General features: G+C 38.6%; 1 protein-coding gene across 2 annotated transcripts in view; it reads right to left on the bottom strand.

The window, feature by feature from the left end:
- Window positions 1-877: 877 nt before the first annotated feature.
- Window positions 878-20104, bottom strand: part of TBC1D9 (TBC1 domain family member 9) — a 52361-nt gene continuing 33134 nt past the window's right edge. The window contains exons 10-21 of one of the 2 annotated variants that reach the window (XM_065837377.2): window positions 19180-19394; window positions 18323-18440; window positions 17084-17369; window positions 16185-16314; window positions 13106-13204; window positions 12920-12988; window positions 11421-11661; window positions 6617-6682; window positions 5311-5397; window positions 4337-4411; window positions 4087-4187; window positions 878-3163 (exon numbers count right to left, since the gene is read on the bottom strand). In XM_065837377.2, the coding sequence (XP_065693449.1) occupies window positions 2438-3163; window positions 4087-4187; window positions 4337-4411; window positions 5311-5397; window positions 6617-6682; window positions 11421-11661; window positions 12920-12988; window positions 13106-13204; window positions 16185-16314; window positions 17084-17369; window positions 18323-18440; window positions 19180-19394 (2213 nt within the window). In that variant the 3' untranslated portion in view covers window positions 878-2437. The remainder of the gene's footprint in view (window positions 3164-4086; window positions 4188-4336; window positions 4412-5310; window positions 5398-6616; window positions 6683-11420; window positions 11662-12919; window positions 12989-13105; window positions 13205-16184; window positions 16315-17083; window positions 17370-18322; window positions 18441-19179; window positions 19395-20104) is intronic. The other variant, XM_071808042.1, reaches the window with a different exon arrangement.

Raw genomic sequence — 20104 nt, 5'->3', positions numbered from 1 at the left:
ACATCTGAAAGAGAAATATTTTAGGATCTGCAAACTGGAAAAGGTCAACAGTCTGCTTATGGACATTTACCTTTAGTGTTGAAGACTTCTGCGGTAAGTTACTTAGCTGCCAGGCACTACAATAAAGCATCCTGCTCTGGCTTTGGTATCTTCAGTTAAAATACTTCAAGTCATATTCTTCAAAACAGTGATTATGGCCTCGAATGTCATGATCTGATACACATGTCAACCAATCTGCATACTCTAATATGCAGAAACACTGTATTGCTTTTCTGTATTGTTATATGTAGTCTACACAGGGCTATACTATGAAGGAGAGAACTCTTCTCCCAACAAAAGAAAACAAAAATCATCAGTAAAATGACTGAGACAAGGGATATATGAGCAGTGCTGCTAACTCAAAGTGCTCAGAAATTAACAGCTGTGTTTTGCTGATTATATACACACAAATAGTGATATGGTAACTTTCAAAAACATGTATTCACTGAATACAGCACAACCATGTCTGTTTCTGTAACTGCCATGGTTTGGGTGCTGACATCTCAGCTTACCAAGTACCCTGTAAAAAACATTCTAATATTTAAAGTCTTAAAAGGACACCTAGTGAGCTATAGCAAAGCATAGATGGGTTATAAAATATCAGGGGGGTCTTAAAATGTAGTAGCAATTGTCACCAAATGTGATCATAGCAGAGAGAACTGTTTAATGGATCTAGATAGCATGAGAGAAGCTTGCATGGGTTGCTTGTTGCAGATGGGATCAAACATATTCAAATGTTAAACAAAACCAGGCATGGAAATAACAAATGTTTTTGTTCTGAACCCTGGTGTTGAAGATACAAAGTCATTTGTCTGTGTAATAAAACACAATCACCTACTTTTCCCTCTAGTATGACTTTAATAGCTTAAAATCAAATCTGTGCAGAGTGTACTTTGTTCACATTACCTATTTGTGGTTAAAAACCACTTCATCTGACAGTTTAAAAGCATTCTTTTAAAACAAAAGAATTAAACATAGCTTCTGCTAAAAAATCTGCAAGTTACATGGATGCAATATACAGGAATATAAAAAAATCAACAGTATTCTACAGAAAATATTCTCAAAATAGCAAATAAAGATTAGGCATGTAGGCATGATCCTGAATCGAACAAATACAAATTATAAAACAGCTAACAAATTAAAAAAAAAAATCCTGAATTTCTGTATAAAAGAAGCAAGGATTCAAAGTGCAGGTGCTCCAGTTCTCATTTTAACATATTATTCAGTAACTTGATACCAGATACTATTAATTTTATATAAAGTGACTGTGTTCTCAGTAAGACTTAAACATTCAGTTACATTATCTTGCAGATTTTTCTTTCATTACTTCTACTTTCCACTGTTGTAAATGAAGACTTATGCAATACAGGATTTTATTTCTTTTACTCTAACAAGGATATAATAGGTTGGTGGTAAAGGTTAGTTTTAAGAGCTAAGCTATAATTGCTGTAGATCCAGCCTTAGAAGTGTGTATATATATATGTATATATATATAAATTTTTAAAACAGCTTTTGATTTTTAAAAAGGGACTCCACCAATCTGTTCTGGGACCTGCACACGCAGCCTTTGGAGCACAACAGCAAAGCTTCCAAGTCCACGGGTTAGGAACACAGCTCCCGGCAGAGTCATGCTGGAGATCTCTTGGTGGGTTTGTCTCTGGTGGGTTTGGTGCAGCCAGCGGCTGCTGAACTCAGGGAAAGGCATCTGGGCTCTGCCTTCTGTCAGGGCAGAGATCATCACACTTCACCACGTCTGCCTGACGTGCCAGTCTGGCTTGGGATGGACTTCTCACTTTTATTTGAGAGCACCACTCTCAAGCAGAGGAAGTTAGAAGCCAGGCAGGTTTCACTGATCTTTCAAATATTAAGAAAAAAAAAAGAAAACATACATTAAAAACCATTATCCTCTTTGGGAAAAAAAAAAGCTATATGAAATAAAATTATCCTCCAGAGATGCTGCCTGGAACTTAATTTCACCTGAGGTCCTGTTCAGGTTGACAGTGTCCCTTTAAATTTTAAGTACTTCCCATTTTGTTCTTTTTTTTTTTTTTTCTCCCAAGAATCAGATCTCTCTATATGTATTTTAAAAATGCACATAAATATTGGCATTAAGTTTACATGTAGAAATTAAGAACTAATCTTTACCATTTTATACTGACAGCAAGGTTAATAATACACACATTTCACTGACAACTGTTATATTTTTCTGTATTTTGAATAAAATTTGCATTTGTGTAACATTTCCACAGAAAGAGTGATTATACTTCAAGATAGTTAAGTTTACACCGCAACATTTTCACATTAGTGAAAACAATCGTATTTTGAAAATACCAGGGCCTGTGCCAGGTACTAATAATCACTTAATAAAAAAAAAAAAAATAAAAAACTCGACTGCCTTTTATCCCGACATAGTAGAGATTTCATAGTCACTGGCCGAGGTTATCGGTTTTCCCATCATCCTCACGTTTTTAGCATTAGTAATTCTAGCCATCATGGACACAGGCTTGTCAAAGTACCTAACCAGCGCTGGCTCAGTCAAAAGGGAGGCTAAAAATTGTTCAAAGGTAATGGCCCAGTCTCTGTCAATGCTCGTGCTTCTATGAAGAGAAGTGGCGTGGTTGCTCCGTACCAAAACGGTGTCTTCACCGATGTCCTCGCAGTGCAGCTTTTCTTCTTCATGGGAACCTGCACTCAGTACTGAGTAGGAGGACATCGAACTATCATCTTTTGTATCATCATCGGAAATGAGCATGGAAGAACAGGCCCCGTTGTCCCTGGGAGAAGAGTCTTCCAGCTTAATGTCTTCCATCTGCATGCCCAGGGTGCTGTCGGTGCAAACGGCCTCCTCGTCGTTGGTGACAAGGCTGCTTTGGAACGGCTTGTGCTTCTCCAGGGGGTACTGCTGGTTCTCCTTCTTCTGAAACAGCTCGCTTGGAATGGTTTTGCTGCAGTTGGTACTGCTGCTGTCTGTCTCTTTTGTGGGCTGCACAATGAAGAGCTTACCAACCTCACCTATCTCCAAAAGCAAGCTCGTCACAGCAGCGGTAGCATGGTACAGATCTTGTTCATTGGGGTCTTCGCTGAACATGTTGTACATTGTCTTGCACAGTTCGATGAACTGTCCCTAAACACAGAGGGATGCAGCATTAATGAGAGAGCAGGAAACAAATCAGACTGAGATCCAGTAAATCAAGTTTAAAAAAGTCTGGGACAGAGGTAGGACACGAGTTTGTGTGATTAAACTGAAACTGGAAATAATCTGGGTGTAGTCTAGAAAGTATATTCTATGGGCAGCCAGATGTGTTTCCTCTCGCAAAGCTATATAGAATAAACTGTTGAATGTTACTTCCAGCATATGACAAATGTATTTCTCTGCAGCCACAGGAGGGCAACAGAGGGTGAGCAGTGAAGCACCCAGCATTCATTTTGGTGGACTTTCTTGTAGGAATTATGGTAACTAGGGGTCTGATAAAACTAATGAGAAGTAATGAAAAATGAGAGACCTGCAGCACTCTTTTAATTGACAGTGGTAAGTTAGTTGGATGCGAGCCTTTTGGAATTCAAAACTCATTAATTAAATAGGAAGAAGATTTGCTAGGGCTACCTTAAGTGAGAAGTATGTTCTACAGGGAATAAACCTTCTCTATATGCTCTGGAGGAGGAAAGAGCTGTTCCAATGGGCCCTCTGTTCCTCAGCTGCTGTGGATCTAAGGGGAATAAGACTGACAAATTACATAATGTAAAATGCTTCTTTTAGGTAATGTGTATTCAACATTATGCACTAGCTGTTGATATTCATGTCATATCACCCTCTGTCTAGAGATCAAAATGATATGTTATCAGTCCTATACGTGTGTATCTCATTTTTAGGATGCTTTGGGAGCTGAATGACAGTTACAGTATGATGAAAACAAGCAACTTCTGTAATCGGCTGACTGCTGCTTTGGTAAAAAAGTATCTGCCTCAAAATAAAACATATTGAACATTTATAGGTATGGGAAGAAAGTTTAAAGTTTATGAAAAGTAAGTAAGTGTCATCAGATGTACCTGATTCAGTTTGGGCAAGTCCTTTGAGTTTTTTGCTTTGGACTTATTCTCTTGACTCCACATTCTCAGATAATTTCGATTCTCTTGTGAGCTCTTCTTGCCTATTGTAAACAAATTACCCACAGATGGAGGAAAAGTCCATGAAGAAACCTTAAATTAATACTTCCTCCCCTAACCCCCTGCCTATTTTCAAAAGGAGCATCTTTAATAGAAATGAAAGATGTAATTCAGATGGAAAGACCATGCATACCTTTGTCTGTTTTCAGGCTCACTGTAACAAACCCATCTTCTACTCCCTGTTTGTTCCTGCTGTCTAGGCCAACAACTGGGAAGTAGAGGGGTGGGGACAGAAAGAGAGAACAGTGTGGGTTTGGATTCATACATGCTTTCCATGTGTCCAGTGCAAAATAAAGAAAATGTTTACACTGCAGAAAATGCAGAATAAAAAGATTAGGACTAAATGATGATTTTTGCTTATTCTTAAATCTGATAACAAATTCTACTTAATTAATAAAATAAATACTGAGACAGGAACCATCTTAGGCTTTGTTTGTGTAGTACAATGTTTAGCCTGTGTTACCACAACACAAACAGCTTCTAGCGTGATATGTTTTGTGATCACATTAGTGCATCTTCTTTTGTCTATGAAGACTTAAAGTTGTCATATCTAGTCTATTAAATCTTATCTGTATTTTCAAACAACCTTTCTTCCCCCTATAATCTGAAAGATGAGCAATATTTTTCTTGAATCAGAGAGAAAATTAACATCAAATATCTCAAGGAAGAGAATGCTCTTTAAGACAACAGCGATGAGAGCCAGTTTTTCATTAGGGCACAAAAAGATTTCAAATTGCTTAACTACATTTTGATGTATCTTTTGGTTTCAGTTTTTTAGAATATTTTAAGTTCTGATCCAAATATGTCTTGAAAGCCAAGATATTTATTCTCATTCTCCAGCAAGGCACATGCACTTATCACAAAATTACTTCTATTGCCACACGCTGATGACGGTATTCTGAGAGAATTCTGCAACGCGCAATCCAGGGGAGCTCTTAATGTACACACACCTGCACCTCTAAGGATATCACAATTATACAAAGACTACATACTTCTTTTTACAGAGAATACTTCACTTACAAAGTTTAATCTAATAAAAAAGTAGCTTCCTAAAAAGACATGATGTTTGTACCTCCTCTTTTCATGTCCGAGACAAAAGATGCCTACCATGTGTGCATTCCGGTGTGATGTCCTCAAAAAAGTACTGAGTAGCTTCAAAAGCAGAGTCTGGTTCTTCTTGCTCAGCGGGTGGATCTAAGAGATAGAATAAAATTTTGTGATTAAAAATTCCACCCTTTAATTAAAAATTAGAACATATTTCCACTGATACATTTAGAATGCCAGTTTCTAGAAGTAAAAGTGTGAGGACCTGATGGGTTAGGAATCATCTATTTTCAGCTCAGGGGAGATGAACAACTAGAACTGGTATTACCCTTTTACTGTCTCCTCTCCGATATCCAATACTGACTAATAAGTAGCTGTTTGCAGGGGCTGACTTGCCCATCTTCCCATGTCTGCTTCCAGTGCTTTCTTCTGTGCAGAAGTATGAACCCTCTCCTAGCTGGAAACAGTCTGTCGTGATTTGGTATGAACTTACCAGTCCCTGAATACCAGAAACTACATTCTTAGAAACTGATCTCTTCCGTTAATAGTTCAATTTTTTTTTTTTTTTTTCAGTTAAATTAGTGAACCACTCAAGCCTACCCCCAGCAAACCCAGCTGGGAACAATCAGGGACACACGTTCAAAGCACATTAAGGTGAACCTCCTCTCCATGCTTTTAGATATCTTCGCCATAGCATGTAAATGTGCACATGAACTAAACTACCCGAACAGTTAGAACATACTTAAATCGCAGATTCAGTGAGGACAGCAATAGGTTCTTTATGACACATAAGTGACAAGTTAGAGACAATATAATTCTAGGACATAAATTTCTTCAGTGGCAAAACTGTTCTGAGATGTTTCCATCCCCTCTCCACCCTAAACTGCCTTTCTCATTTAGCCAAGTCCACCAGTGTGTACAGCTCCCTAGGAAACACACCTGTGAAATGATCTGTAGCCTCCCTCTGCAAACAGTTCACCAGCCCAGACAGGAAACCAAGAAGAAAGCCTGGGCACAGAAATGAGTAGCCAAGGCACACGGGAACATTTTAAGCTGGCTTCACTGATAGTGCATTATAGTCACAAACATGGAAGAACAGTATTTGTTATGCATAGGGGAAGTCACCAAATTCAGCTAAACAGGAAAGAGACACATGTAAGTTGCCTGTTTGTGACAAGAGCAATAGAGGGCTGCATGGGTGCTTTCAGACTTTCCAAATCCCTGTCTGGTAAAGGTAGAAGCTCTCTGCATAAACAGCTACAGTAATTCCCCAAATTCAATTTTTAATTGGGAAATCTAGGCATAAACAACTTTGGTCAAAATTCCTGTTCTCAACAAGACAATCGTTATTTTAATATCATTTACTTACCAGGCAAAACATGCATTTTATACAGTAGCTTCAGCTTCTCTGTCAGATCTCCATGGCATGCTGCACCTAAACAGCATTATATACAGTATGTTAATGCTCAGCATTCAATGCCATTCTGTTTATTATTGCTACAATCCTACATTTTGGAAGCTGCTACATTCACTCTGGGAAGCACCATAACTCCTTTACAAACCAAGATCATAAGGCAGTCACTTGACTTGTAAGATCACAAGGTCTGCAGCAGAAATAGCAAGAGAACACAGACCACCTTACCCTGAATTTTGCACTTCAGTCTTGGGTCCTTCATTAAATGTCTATTTTCTAATGCTCAAAAATAATCTATGATCATCACATTATCACTCAGAAAGGCCTCCAGCTGAAAGTTAAGAAGACCTTTTTGTGTGGACTTCAAACTTTCTGATCTGCAGATCCAATAGTAACATCACATGATTTAGAACAACAAGATATTTACCAAAAAAAGAGAGAGAAATTCAAGTAAACATCATTTATCACAGCTTAGCCATGGGCGAAACTAACATTCAGGCAATACTTTATAGTGATTTATCCACCCCAACCCATATTGCTTTCCAGCCTACACAAAAAAATTAGGTGTATGAAATGCAAATGGTCTATTGTAGTCCCTCCTTCCAATTAATTAAGCGGGTATTAGCTCATTCCAAAGTACTGAAATAAGCGATAATCAGACTGCTTCGCAAATCTTGTTATGACATATAATTCATAAACAAATGAATTAACCTTCATTAATTAGGTTACGCAGAGATTTACTTTACCTTACAGACTACTGTGTCAACTTTGCTATGCTTAAGACTAGAATAAATACAGATGTTACGCCAAAGAACTGAGTGCATCTGCATTAGCCATTTTACTTTTCACTTGGTCCTTCTTAAGCGCAAAACCTCCTTGTATTCGTTTCTCGTATACTACACTGTGCAGATAATGCTCTTCTGATGAAACTATGCCTTAGGTTATGCACTCAGGTACCATGTGAAGCGCCCCACTACTAAAGGTGACACGAAATAACCAAAGCACAGAACAGGCTGGCAGTTCCACGTACTCCAGCAACAGCTGGCAATGCATTCACCAAAACAGGATTAAGGGCACAGGATATCTGGTGACACATGCAGGCTCGCTCCTCTCCCTGTCCCCAGATGTGAAGAGAACTGAAAAAGCTCAACTACTCCTGCTTCTTTTAGCTTTTTGCCTGAGATGAATCTATGTGTGCTTTCTAACACCAAGCCCTTCTTACAAGACAACACAATGAGGGACAAATTTACTAGAGATGTTAACTGGACTCTCTCAGGGACAATGCTCTGGGTCTCCCCAGGGAAAGGTCAGAAAGTTTTACAAAGGAAAGAACAGTTTACTGGCATTGTGCAGCAGCTGCCTGACAGCTGCAGTGGGCTACCCAAGAGTTGAGCATTGATGCTGTATTAAACAATAATAATAATAATTTTTAAAAAGCAGCTTTAAATTTACTTTGTGGTGAGAAGAAATTGTGCTTGGAAAAGAGCATGACTGCACCCTTTGAATCTTTCTACTTGAAATAGCAACAGTGAAAGCTGTCACCTTCACATGACAACTGATGTTCTCACACACACCTGCTCTTACTCCCCTTGGGACTTGACCACTAAGCCCCTTTTCTGACTATTCTGTTAATACTACGCAGGTGTCAAGTCTTTTCTGGGCATAATGTCATATGTGCACGGTTTTCCCTCTGTCTTCTTTGAGGCCATTAACACAGTAATTAAATGGGTTAGAACTTTATTCTGTTAATATAAAACTTAGTAGCAACGTAAAAGTAGTGGTTTTGGTTGCCCCTCACTTGAACACAGGTGGAGGGGTGCAAAGTGTTAGTACAGCATTTAGCTCCCTGAAAGGATCAGAGTGGTGAGGTTAACACTCTGCCTTCTGAACATCCTCCTGTACCCTGTGCCTAGACTAAAGCTGTTTTCAGAAAAAACAACTACACACTTGGGTACTCCTTGAGAGACACAGTTTTCATAGTGCCAACTTTTGCATGAGGCTGTGGCAAGTGCTGCAGACACCAGCAGTCGCTGGAGAGGTGGAAGAGCCACACGGTCTGAAAAGGGAATATTGCAAAAGCACAATGGGAGGCAGGGGTCCACTTGGAGTCTATGTGGAAATTTCTCTAGCTTACTGGGATTTTCAGTCAACAACTGACATGCTATAATCCAGTGTGGGATAGGGTGCAGTTGAGCTTCTTCATGGGTGAATATCTCAAACAGTTCATAAAACCAAGGCTGACAACCCTTTCTGAGCAGCACCTTCCTAGAGAAAACTAACGAAGACCACTCCTTTATATGAACTCGGAGTAACATAACAGGGAGTACATGAACAGAAAAAAAATGATAGCTTGTTCCATCGTCACTTAGCTGAGCCACCTGAAGTTCTTGACCTGTTTGCTGCAGGGACTATGAAAAGGAAACAGACAGTCCTGCTTCCAATTACAGTGCTCTCATATCCCAAGGATTTCGTGGTGATGCAGAAGGGCCACGAGCCCACACTGGGACACACAGCACCCTGTTTTACCTCCTCTTCATGGAGCTCCTAGTGGGTGTCAGTGGCATCAGAAAGGCTTTGAGGGAGCAAACCCTTATGACTACATGGAATAAGGCCATTGAATGGGAAACTTGGGAAAGGGAAATGCTTCAGGTGCCATGGCTGCTTCAAGCATCAACAAGCACCCTCTGACATGGGCTTCCTCTAGGAAAGACAAACTTGACTAACCAGGGCCAGAGCCCAACACTGCTGTTTGGACAGAACAAGAAGAGAGAGGATAGTGCCCACAGGTCACCTCCAGAATGTCCATGCTCTGACCGTGCTCTCCAGGACAGCCACAAGAAAAAGGTGACAGAGTCCTCTGTTGAGTAGGTGCATCTTGCTCCAAAAGAAGATATTCCTCAGGAGGCTTCTCTAGCCAAGGCATGTTGTGTTTGTCAGGCAGACTGAAGCAGCTGATGTTTGTGTAATTTTTAAAAGTCCTGGGGCATGATGAAATATGATCAAACAAACCCCATGTTGTTTTTGTTGACTGTGTTGTCCTTGCTACCACTCATGCACTTCATAAACAAAAAAGGGGTTGGGGCTGAGAAAAAAGGGTTGATTAAAAAAAAAAAAGCTATGCCACACTGAAAAAATGTAGTTTTGCAAAATAAGCAGTTTTGATTGTTTAGTACACTGAAGATTTTAGTTCAGTCATGTGGGCTAATTGCCACATTTATGCATTTTATATCAATTTCTGTTCACAGTGCTCAACACTGTTCCTTGTTCTGATTACTCATTACTGGTTCTAAAAAAATGCTGTCTCAACCAATAACTGGTTGTTTGTTATTAAAAGAATCCTGTAAGCAGCAAGAGTAGTTAATCCATGGGTCATGTCTCAAAAGGCCATTGAGTGCTACCTGACAAACAGTCCCTCAAAATTCAGAACAGCATCATAGGAAGGAAGCACTGCTTTTTTGGTGGTGTGAGGGGGAGGTGTGCAGTCAGGTTTACTGTCACATAGCTATTCTGCATCTGCGAGAGAATGGGTGTTACCATTGCTGTGGGGAGGTTTTAATGCAAGGCTGCATTTGGAGCCCCAAGGCTTAAAAATATTGTTGTTAAACAAAGAGTTGCTGAAAGCCAGATTAGGAAGCCTTTTCTCTCTCAAAAAGGACCAAAACGTAAAGCTGCAGGAAATGTCAAGTTGCCATGAAATAACACACGATAGATGGTGAGATGTTGGTCACTTAAAAGGAATAATTCCTGCTATACTCAAAAAAAGGGTGGCCACTTCCTGCCTCACCCTTGCTTCTTCATTGTTCATCTTGGGGCTTGCACATTCCCTTTGTTTTCCAGTACTGACTTTCATATCTTGAAATCTTGCTTCTTCGAGACTTGCATGGGCCATAATCTCCATCAATGACATTCAGCCTCCCTATGTGACTGGTACCTCCACTTTCTCCTTTCTCAGGTGACTTCCACTTTGTCCTCGCTCTTAGTCTATAGTCTTGGTTACTGATTTCAGAAGTAATACAGGTAGTACCTCTCACTGCATATACTGTGAGGCCTGATACCTTTCCTTTACACAGTGACACATGTATGTGGGGTGGCAGCCGACTTTTGAAGAGAAGCATTTGTAGTCAGAGGCAAACAAAACTAGCATCCTCACTCTCTCCTTCCCTTGCCCCATATACATTTCTCAAAAGTCTTCTTCCTGAATAACCAAGGGGACAAATGCTGCCCCTCTCCCCTTTTCAGAGCTGGTAGCACTGACAAAAGGTATGCATTCCCAGCTTCCAGGGGAGGTTTAAAGGAGCAGGTAACAAAATGCAGTGTCACCAAGAGGTAAACGCCACAGAAGATCATACAAAAGACTCTGCCAAAGGAAATACTTGGATTAGAAGTAATCACACCATTAAGCACACAGGACATTTTCGTGTCAAGAGTCAGCAGTCAGGGAAATACTCAGATCATAATGGACAAGTAGTTCATGTGTAGTCCTTCTCTCACTGTGATACCCAACTGGCTAATGTAGATGCACATACAGAGAAGAGCCCAAACCCCAGTGGGAACCACTGTCACAGGCATGATAAAATCAACTGAACCGTAGCATGAACAGCTCCTAAAACATAGGTGACTTTTGCAAATTGGCATACATCAAGCTCAAACTCATCAGCTGATAGTTAATATAACATCCGTATTTCTGACAGATTGGATCCGCTTTAGAAATAAATTGTTTTGGTCAGATTATTTTGAGAGTGCTGTGAATTTTCCGTACTTAGCCCAGAGACAAATTCACGGAAGTTGATGAGCAAGTCTCCATTTTCATCAAGAAGCCTGAATAGGCGTGCAGCTAACACATCTGAATGAGTTCCACATGCCCAAGGGAAGAGGAGAGCAAACATCCCCTTGAACTGCTCAAAGTCAATCCGGTATTGCTCCAGATAAGGCAGGCTGGGGTCGTGTCGGTCAATAGCATTGCTGTTTCCTCCCCAGTAGCAACTAGTCAGATGTTCTGCCTGAACAGAAGACAAGTGCTGTGAGATTGTCATCACCTCCGTAAACAATTCATTGATATTAATGACAAAAAAAATCCAAACAATTAATACACACACTCTTAAAACAACACAAGACTAGAAGATGTATTTCCATCCACCTACCCCTTGCATTTCTACAAGACATTTATCCTCTAAACTAGTGTAGAAAGGACTACTTTTTCAGTCTTACTGAAGTCAGTGACAATTCTGCAGCTGATTTCAGTGGAATCTAATTCAAAATTATTCAGAAGTTTAGAGAAAGAGATCTGCATAGTCATCAGACAGGGTGGACTGTCTGACTAGGTCTCACTGATGCCACAGAAGACTGAAAGAAGGCACTGCAGGATTTTGACAGTTTTAAGACCTGACATTACAGATGGGAAATTCAAAGGAAAGAAATTCCTTGTGCTACACTGACAGATTTCTGTTACAACAAAACAGAAGAAGAAAGTATCTTCTTTCAAAGCACTGTGCATGAAGATGAACCTAAAGCATCTTAACTACATTACAGATGGGAAATTCAAAGGAAAGAAATTCCTTGTGCTACACTGACAGATTTCTGTTACTAACAAAACAGAAGAAGAAAGTATCTTCTTTCAAAGCACTGTGCATGAAGATGAACCTAAAGCATCTTAACTGCTCACCTTTAAATTTGTGGGTCTAATGGTACTGCCACACCATCAACTTACAAACACACATCACTTTGTGACACCGAATTTCCATGTAATAAAGTATACATTAAAGCATTAACAATGGTAAAAATAAGATATTATTATATGGAAGTATTAACTGTCTGAGCTAATAGAATAAAAGTATTTCTGTGCTAAATTCCAAAACTTAAGTCAGGTAGTGACAGACATATATAAGTTTCTAAAGACTAATCAAAAATTTCTCTATATACACTTTTTCATTATAATAATTTTCATCTGTATACATTTATTTTTTCTATGGACAAATAATTTAGTTACTTATTTCCTGAGCTTTAAAAAACTAATTGGGTGGGAGGTTTTTTTGTATATTCAATAATACAGCAACTAATTCAAGTTTGTATTAAGATCATAGAATCATAGAATAGTTTGGGTTGGAAGGGACCTTTAAAGGTCATCTAGTCCAACCCCCAGTAGTAAACTTGATAGTAAGTAACTCACAGACTTAACCCAGTCTTTGGAAAACACACAGTCTAGTATGAAATATAAATGTTTGCATTTCCTGCAGGCACATGATCTTCACTTCGCTTTACCTTGAAAAGGGCGTACAACTCCTCCAGCTCATCAATAGTAAAAGAAGTCTCCGTCACAATAGTTCGTACCTTGGAAACATAACGTTAACAGTTACGGATTTGAATCTATGTCTCATTGAAAAGCTAATTTCATTTCAGAAATAGCCTGATCTTAATCTTTGCAAAGAACATTATTTCAATACTTACCACATTGCGCTTTGTAGTATCTTCAAGGGTTTGGATAACTTTCAGCCTTTGTTTGAATCTCATTTGTTCAATTAAATCTGCTCGGATACTTCCAAATTTCTTAAAAGAGAAAAAGGAGTACAGTATAGCCTGTGTATTAATATTTGGATTACTTAGCTTGCCTTTAATGTATTTAAGAAATTAATGTAATTATGTGATATACCACAAATGGTACATTTAAAGAATTGCTGTTAAGACATTAAGGTATTTTTCTAACACATGGAAAAGGATCTGAAACTGAGCAGCAAGAATGCAACTTCCATTAGGAAGAAAATGCTCTAAAGTGCCCAAGTCTTATTTCCAGAAGTTTTTTCACAATGTGCCTCAGGAAGCTCCTGCACACACTACAGAAGCACTGCAGGGGAAAACCTATTAGGAGTAATACTCCTTTATTTCATATATTGGAGAATGCTTAATTCCTAGGATTTCTTTTTGTGAACCATAAGTTTTTGACCATCAAGAAAACGCTTGCAGCACATACTTAGAAATACATAGATGACCAGCAGGAACAATAATGCCAGACATAAACTATGCCACATATAAAAATAAAGGGGGTGGCAAGATACACTTTCATATAGGATGGATTTATATTTCCAGTGCAAGTGCATCTACATAAGCAGGTCATAATTTGCTAGCATATTCTTGTGTGATCAAATTAACACTAAAAGCTTGCACCTTTATTTTGTACCTTGGCAGTAAAAAGATGTTTCATGTACTTGGAATATTTTGCAAAACAAGAAGTCTGAAAAAAACGGAATCTAGATAAACATCCATGAATATCAAGCATCACAGAGGCCACAAAACCTTGAAAAGAGTGGTTTTTTTGTGGCTCTGAGGCCACATTTGTTCCAGTAATCAGGGCTTATTCTCTGCTCTGGAGACCAAATGCAATGGTCTGTTTACATCCATACAATTAAAACTCATGTAGCCTACAGAAAAGGAAGATTGCATCCAATTACTTTCTGGGAATGGTTCCTTGCCCACGTTAACTTTCAAATCATACAAGGAATTGTTGGAAGTGTGCATTGTAATTATTATAATGCCAGGCTTTATGGCTTCTAAATTAATTGCAAAATTGAATGAAAAGATAAGAGATTTCTTACTAAAAAGTATTTTCAATACATGAAAAAAAATGCTGGCAGACTAAAATGTATTTGTTATTTATATTCTCTTGTTTCAAGAATGTTTCTCTTTCAAAAGTAGAAAGTCAGTTCAGTATCATCATAGAGCAGGGTACTAACGGCTTAACGATGAAAAATTTCCTCTGTGCCACTTCATCTGTCACTAGAGACTGCCCATATATACATCTGACACGACTACCTAAGAGCTGGACAGGATAGAGCGTGATGGTGAGCAGCTCTTCATAAAACAATCAAAATATTGTGCTTTTGCCAGTGCTGCTACTCCACCAAATTGTCAGACTCATTATGCTCTCATGACTAATATCACAAGACAGTCTGCAAGGGACAAGGTCTCCCTCACGCTTTGGGGGTGGGGGTGTTTGAGGGAGGGCAAAGGGCTCCAAGAAAATGCATTTTGAGCAGCTGGAGGTCTTTCTATTTTTTTGTAAACACTAATGACTAGTAGATTAAGGATAGAGGGTCATCCAACAAGTACCTTTAACAGTTTAAATTCTAAAAATAGCAACACTTACTTGATATTTGGGTCTTTGCAGTCTCAACAAAGCTAACACAGTGACTTCCCAGCCCTAACTGCACATGACTAACTGAGGAACGTAACAGTCATTGAATAACAGATGCAACGTTTTTTACCCTGATAGTTTAATAATGGTTTTGTTTGTTTTGTTTTGGTTTGGGTTGTTTTGTTTTTGTTTTTACTAATCAAATCAACCAACTACAATGACTCTCCTGAAACTAATTCTCTCTTTGCAACCAGCTCCTGCTTTCCTCACACTTCCTCACTCCCCATAGTATTTGTTTTGCCTAATTATACTGGAGCACAGTTGGTTATTTATCTAGAAGGATCCACAAGGTTCTGTGCCGCATAAGCCCCAAAAAAGACAGACTGGCTCTGAAAAGAGTCTGGTTATTAATCTAAAAACAGTTAAGCTGATGCAAGCTCTCTTCATGATGAGGAAATAAAAAAATACAAAGGAAACATAATTTCATGTAAACATCCTTCTCTCCATTATAACATTCTGTGAAGAAGAACTACACATCTAACTTGATTCAGTTTGCTATGCAGTGTAGAATATACTAAGTTCTACCTACTTCCTTCTTAAATGGATTTCATGCAATTAGAGCAAGGAGGTTCTAGGGACTTAGGGAGTGCCTCTGAAACAGCTGTCATGTTGCTGCTGCATCTTGAGCTAAAAATACTAATTTACCCTGCATGACAATGGAAGGAAAAAAGGAAGTTAAGAAGAGTAATTCTTTAAAGTTATTATTTAAGTTTTATTAAAAAGTAGTATTTCAGTGTAATCATCAAGGATATTTTCATTGATGGCTTATTTTTAAATTTAAGGACAATGAAACTGTTTTTTTTCAGGCTTTGTCCTGTGCTTTACAGACATTAGTTATTTCCAGCTCCTTTCACTCACAATTTGTTTAGCTTTGGTGATAATACAGAAGCCAGTGGCTCATGGTCAAAATCCATACTTGCTAAAAAAAAAAAAAAAAAAAAAGGCCAAAGAAATTAAGTTCCACTGATAGTAAGGTGGCCTTCTGAAATCATATAGATTTCACTAACATTTCAGTTTGGAAAAGCATGTAAAAGCTTAGATGAGACTTAACCTTTTTTGAGTTACAACTTCAACCTTTTGCATGTAAATCACTTTTTTGTTGTGATCTGCTCTCCTTTGATGCTACACAAAACAGCTCCAATTAAAAGCTTTGGTTAAAAGAAAAATGAAGACTAAGCCACTCCCCTGACCCATTTCAGACTTCTGAGACAAGTCTGTATTTGTATTTCTTTAATGTTCTTTCAGTTCCAACCAAAGCCAAACTACAGAGCAGCAAATCCCTCTGTAAAGCAGAACTAGCATGGGTTGGCAAGTTGCTGTTAAGAAATCCTGTCCTACCTCATAAGAAGACCTGATCAGTCTGAAGATATCCACCTCAGGATAAGGCTCTACATCATCACTGAGCAGCGAGTGAAGATGAGGAATGGGTGGAAGAGTGCTGTCCTTATTAGTTACACTGTCCAAATATCTGATGGGCAAAAAAAGGCACAATTGAGAAACCCCAAGATTCATTTGTACGACCTCCCTTCTGAGGGTTAACAGAACAAAGATTGCGTGCATATGATTAAATGTAAAAATTATCACAGAATCATAGAACAGTTTGGGTTGGAAGAGACCTTTAAAAGTCATCTAGTCCAACCCCCCTGCAATGAGCAGGTTGCTCAGCACGCCATCCAGCCTGGCCTTGAATGTCTCCAGGGATAGGGACATCTACCACCTACCTCCCTGGGTAACCTGTTCCAGTGTTTTACAACCCCCATTGTAAAAAATTTCTTCCTAATAACTCAACTTAGTTTGTTTATTAACCTCCTTTTTCACTAAAATCTATTAATTCAAAAACCTAATTCTTCTGAGTTCTGTTTAGTCCATTCTCAAAACAATTTCCCTTGAGAGCAATGCTTTTTCTTAGCAGCATATAAAAGGCAGCAGGCAAAAGATGAAATAAAAACCCCCATGTAATCAACTAAAATATTAAACCGAAAAAGGTTTCTATAACCAGGTTTGGGAAGTTTATTTGAATGTCATGAAAGAAGAATTTATATATTTTTGTTCTTTTAATATTACTTTAAGATAATATGAGAGTACTTTATATAGGCAAAAAGGGACTGTAAGTATGTAAAAGATTTACATATATTGTACTGGTTTAAATTAAGTATTTTAACATAGCAGAACAAAAATCAGGAAAGGAAGCAAAAAGAAAAATAAAATGAAGAAGCTTTATTTTCTGTAATAAATACCTTCCCAAGACTGTCATGGCTTCTCCATCATCTTTACAGTTAAGCAGCTTGTCTACATTAGCATCGAGGACAGCAAGCGCTAATTGAAATATCACCTTGATTCCTTCACAGAAGAAACAATCCACAACCACCACTGCACTTTCAAATGGCATTACACTGAGGAAAAGAGTGAGGAACCAGGACAGGGAAATGGTGGATATTACACCCAAGTCCTGCATGCAGTCATAAAGCTGCGGAACATAGTCACGAGCCAACTCTTCAAAGACACCCTGGTCCACCAACGCTCCTGTTGAAAATAAATAAGTGGGATGCTCATTAATTTGGAGCAACCGACCACACCACCATTTAGGGGAGAAAAACATACATATCCTTTATATATAATATAAAACCTAAGAATATTCTACATGATGCCTACCAACGTTTTCTCACTTTCAGATAAATAGCAGATTCTACTCCACTATTGAGCTGTACATACAAATTGAACTGTAATAAGGGTTGTAGGCTTTTTTTGTTTATTTATATGCTTCATAAGGGCTAACAAAGGGTCCATTTGGTCTAACACCTACCGAAGCTACATGATGGCCTAGTACTTACCATTATTAACACAATAATACTTATCATCAGCTATTGGAGGAGGCCAGGGTGACTGCGGGTTTGGATTTATTTTAAGTGACCTTTGTGTTATACATATCCATACTATAACATCAGTATTTTAAGCCGATCAGGAAGAAAAAGTTTCTTAGGCTAAATGAGTCCCTCAAGTATTTGTGAGCTAAAGTAAAGACCTTCCATGACAAACTGAAGAGACATTCACTTCCACATACACAAGGAAACCATCATCTGACAACAACAGCTTTCTGATATTGTCTCTCCTTCAAATCAGAGGTGAACAAAGACTTCCACTGCAAATTGCCAAAGCTCCTGTTTCCATCTTACCTTAATTAAATAACTGGATCATCTCAAATTCAAAGTTTAGCCTTTCAACTATTTTCTATGCACTTTGGTTAAGCCCACTTTAGAATGCCACTTAATCCTAAGTAAGTGAAAAACTATTAACTGCCACAGTATCCGTTTAGAGAATTGCTTCTATGCTCTATAGCAAGTTGTCTCGCCACAAGCATTCACAGTTGTATACAAGCCACACATACATCTACACCTATGCCTGTTTCAAGACAAATAATACCAATTATTTCAGCTAATTATTTTACTGTCATTTTAGAAAATGTCCCCATAACATACCAACAACTCTTGTGTTGTAGTAGTCAGGTAGCATACGTTCACACAGAGCCACCAGCAGCCAGAAAGCTTCCTCCTCTTTTGCATAAAGGAGAAGTACTGAAGTGACAATATTCATAGCCTAAAATAAACAGAAATATAAATTGCTATACCCGCTTATTCAATATGTAGCACAGTAATTGGGCAGATAAGTGGCTACTATAGTTAAGAAGTTAGATAAATCTCCCCCAGAAACTGAAGTGACCTGAACCACAGGCATAAAAACTCCAAAACTAGGCACCAGTCAGTGTTAACTCTACTTGTACATGGTTGTGATGCACAGTGACAAGATGTCTTCCAGGGTGCTTTATTTTTTTTCTTTGCTTTTAGTTTTGTTTTGGATAATTGAATGGCACCATTGGAAAAAAAGTAAAGGAGGTGTTGGAGGGTTATTACAACCAATATATTGAATAGCAGATGCAAAATTAAGGCTGAACAATTAAAGTTTTCTGTTTAAAGGGGAAGAATCTTTCTTGAGGGTTCACTTGTCAATTTCTGTTGATGCACTTCAGGACAGGTCTGTTGTCACAATCTGTCCAGTCTCTATATTTATGGGCAGAAAATATGCTTACAGAAAACTACGCACGTCTCAGTATACACTGCTAATACTTCTGTTAGAGCAAGTCCTTATGTCAAATCCCTCTGACTTCAGCATTCATTACTATAATTCTGCAGCATCAAGGCTTCACCTCACAGTGTTATACCTGTATCAGTGTACTTTACATGGCCAAATACTCAAGTGTACATTGCTGAAAAAATAGGAATATGAGGAAAGAACTGGAATTCCAGAAACTGAAAGAGTAACAGGGTATTTCAATTACCTGACAATATCCTATATTTGGATTTCTAAAGGCATAAGCTGTCAAGACTCTCCTTAGAGCAGCAATACCCATCTCATTCTGGAACGCAGGGTGTTCTGGCAGGGAGCGGTGTAGATCCCTCTCTATCTCTTCTGTAGCAAGGTTATACTTCCCCATCGATTTCTCCACTAGGTCCTCATAATAGCCAGGATGAGTGGCCATTTCATTAATGGCTCCTGGGAGTGGGAGAACAGTATTAAAACCAGAAGAAAAAAGCAAGGCTTAGCAGATACAGTTTCCCAGCATGAAGATCATCTACTACTTTCATCTTGAATGTCACCAACAAAACCTTTGAAAGCAAATAAAAAAAAAAGGATAATTCTTAGGTGATTGAGGCATCACCCTTTCTTGTCTTCTCCTCCAGATGCATTTTATAATGAGGTTTAAAAAAAAAAAAAGAAAGACGACAAAGCCTGTCTTTCTTTCAGCCAGGATGAAACAGGAGGCACAAAGAACAAACTAGCTGTGCTGTCACATGGTATCATTGCTCTCTCTGCAACTGGCTGTGGGTTTGATTATCCTAAATAACTCAAAACATGCCTCTGAGAAAGCTACTTGCCCTGAGGAGGGAGTAGATTACGCCTGGTTGCAGAAAGTATGATAGTTAAAAGAAAGAGACAGGAACTCCTGAGCTCTGCTCCTTCTTCTGAAAATGACTCTTGCCATCTAGGGCAGGGCACTTAGTTGCTTCTAGGGGTATTACTGCATGCTCACAGGGTTGCTGTGAGATTTCGCTGCTGACTCTAAAACTTCCCTGGAAACGAAAATCTCTAATCATATATGCACCATGAAAATTGTTCCAAATTAGCTATTAATCATACACAGGACAGATTTGTGCATTCCTGTATATATTTTCTGAAAACATTTGTTTAATGCCCAGCAGCAA

Source organism: Patagioenas fasciata, chromosome 4 (genome assembly GCF_037038585.1).
Source record: "Patagioenas fasciata isolate bPatFas1 chromosome 4, bPatFas1.hap1, whole genome shotgun sequence".
NCBI lineage: Eukaryota > Metazoa > Chordata > Aves > Columbiformes > Columbidae > Patagioenas > Patagioenas fasciata.
Note: the sequence above shows the minus strand (reverse complement) of the source record. Positions and strands in the feature narration are given on the sequence as shown.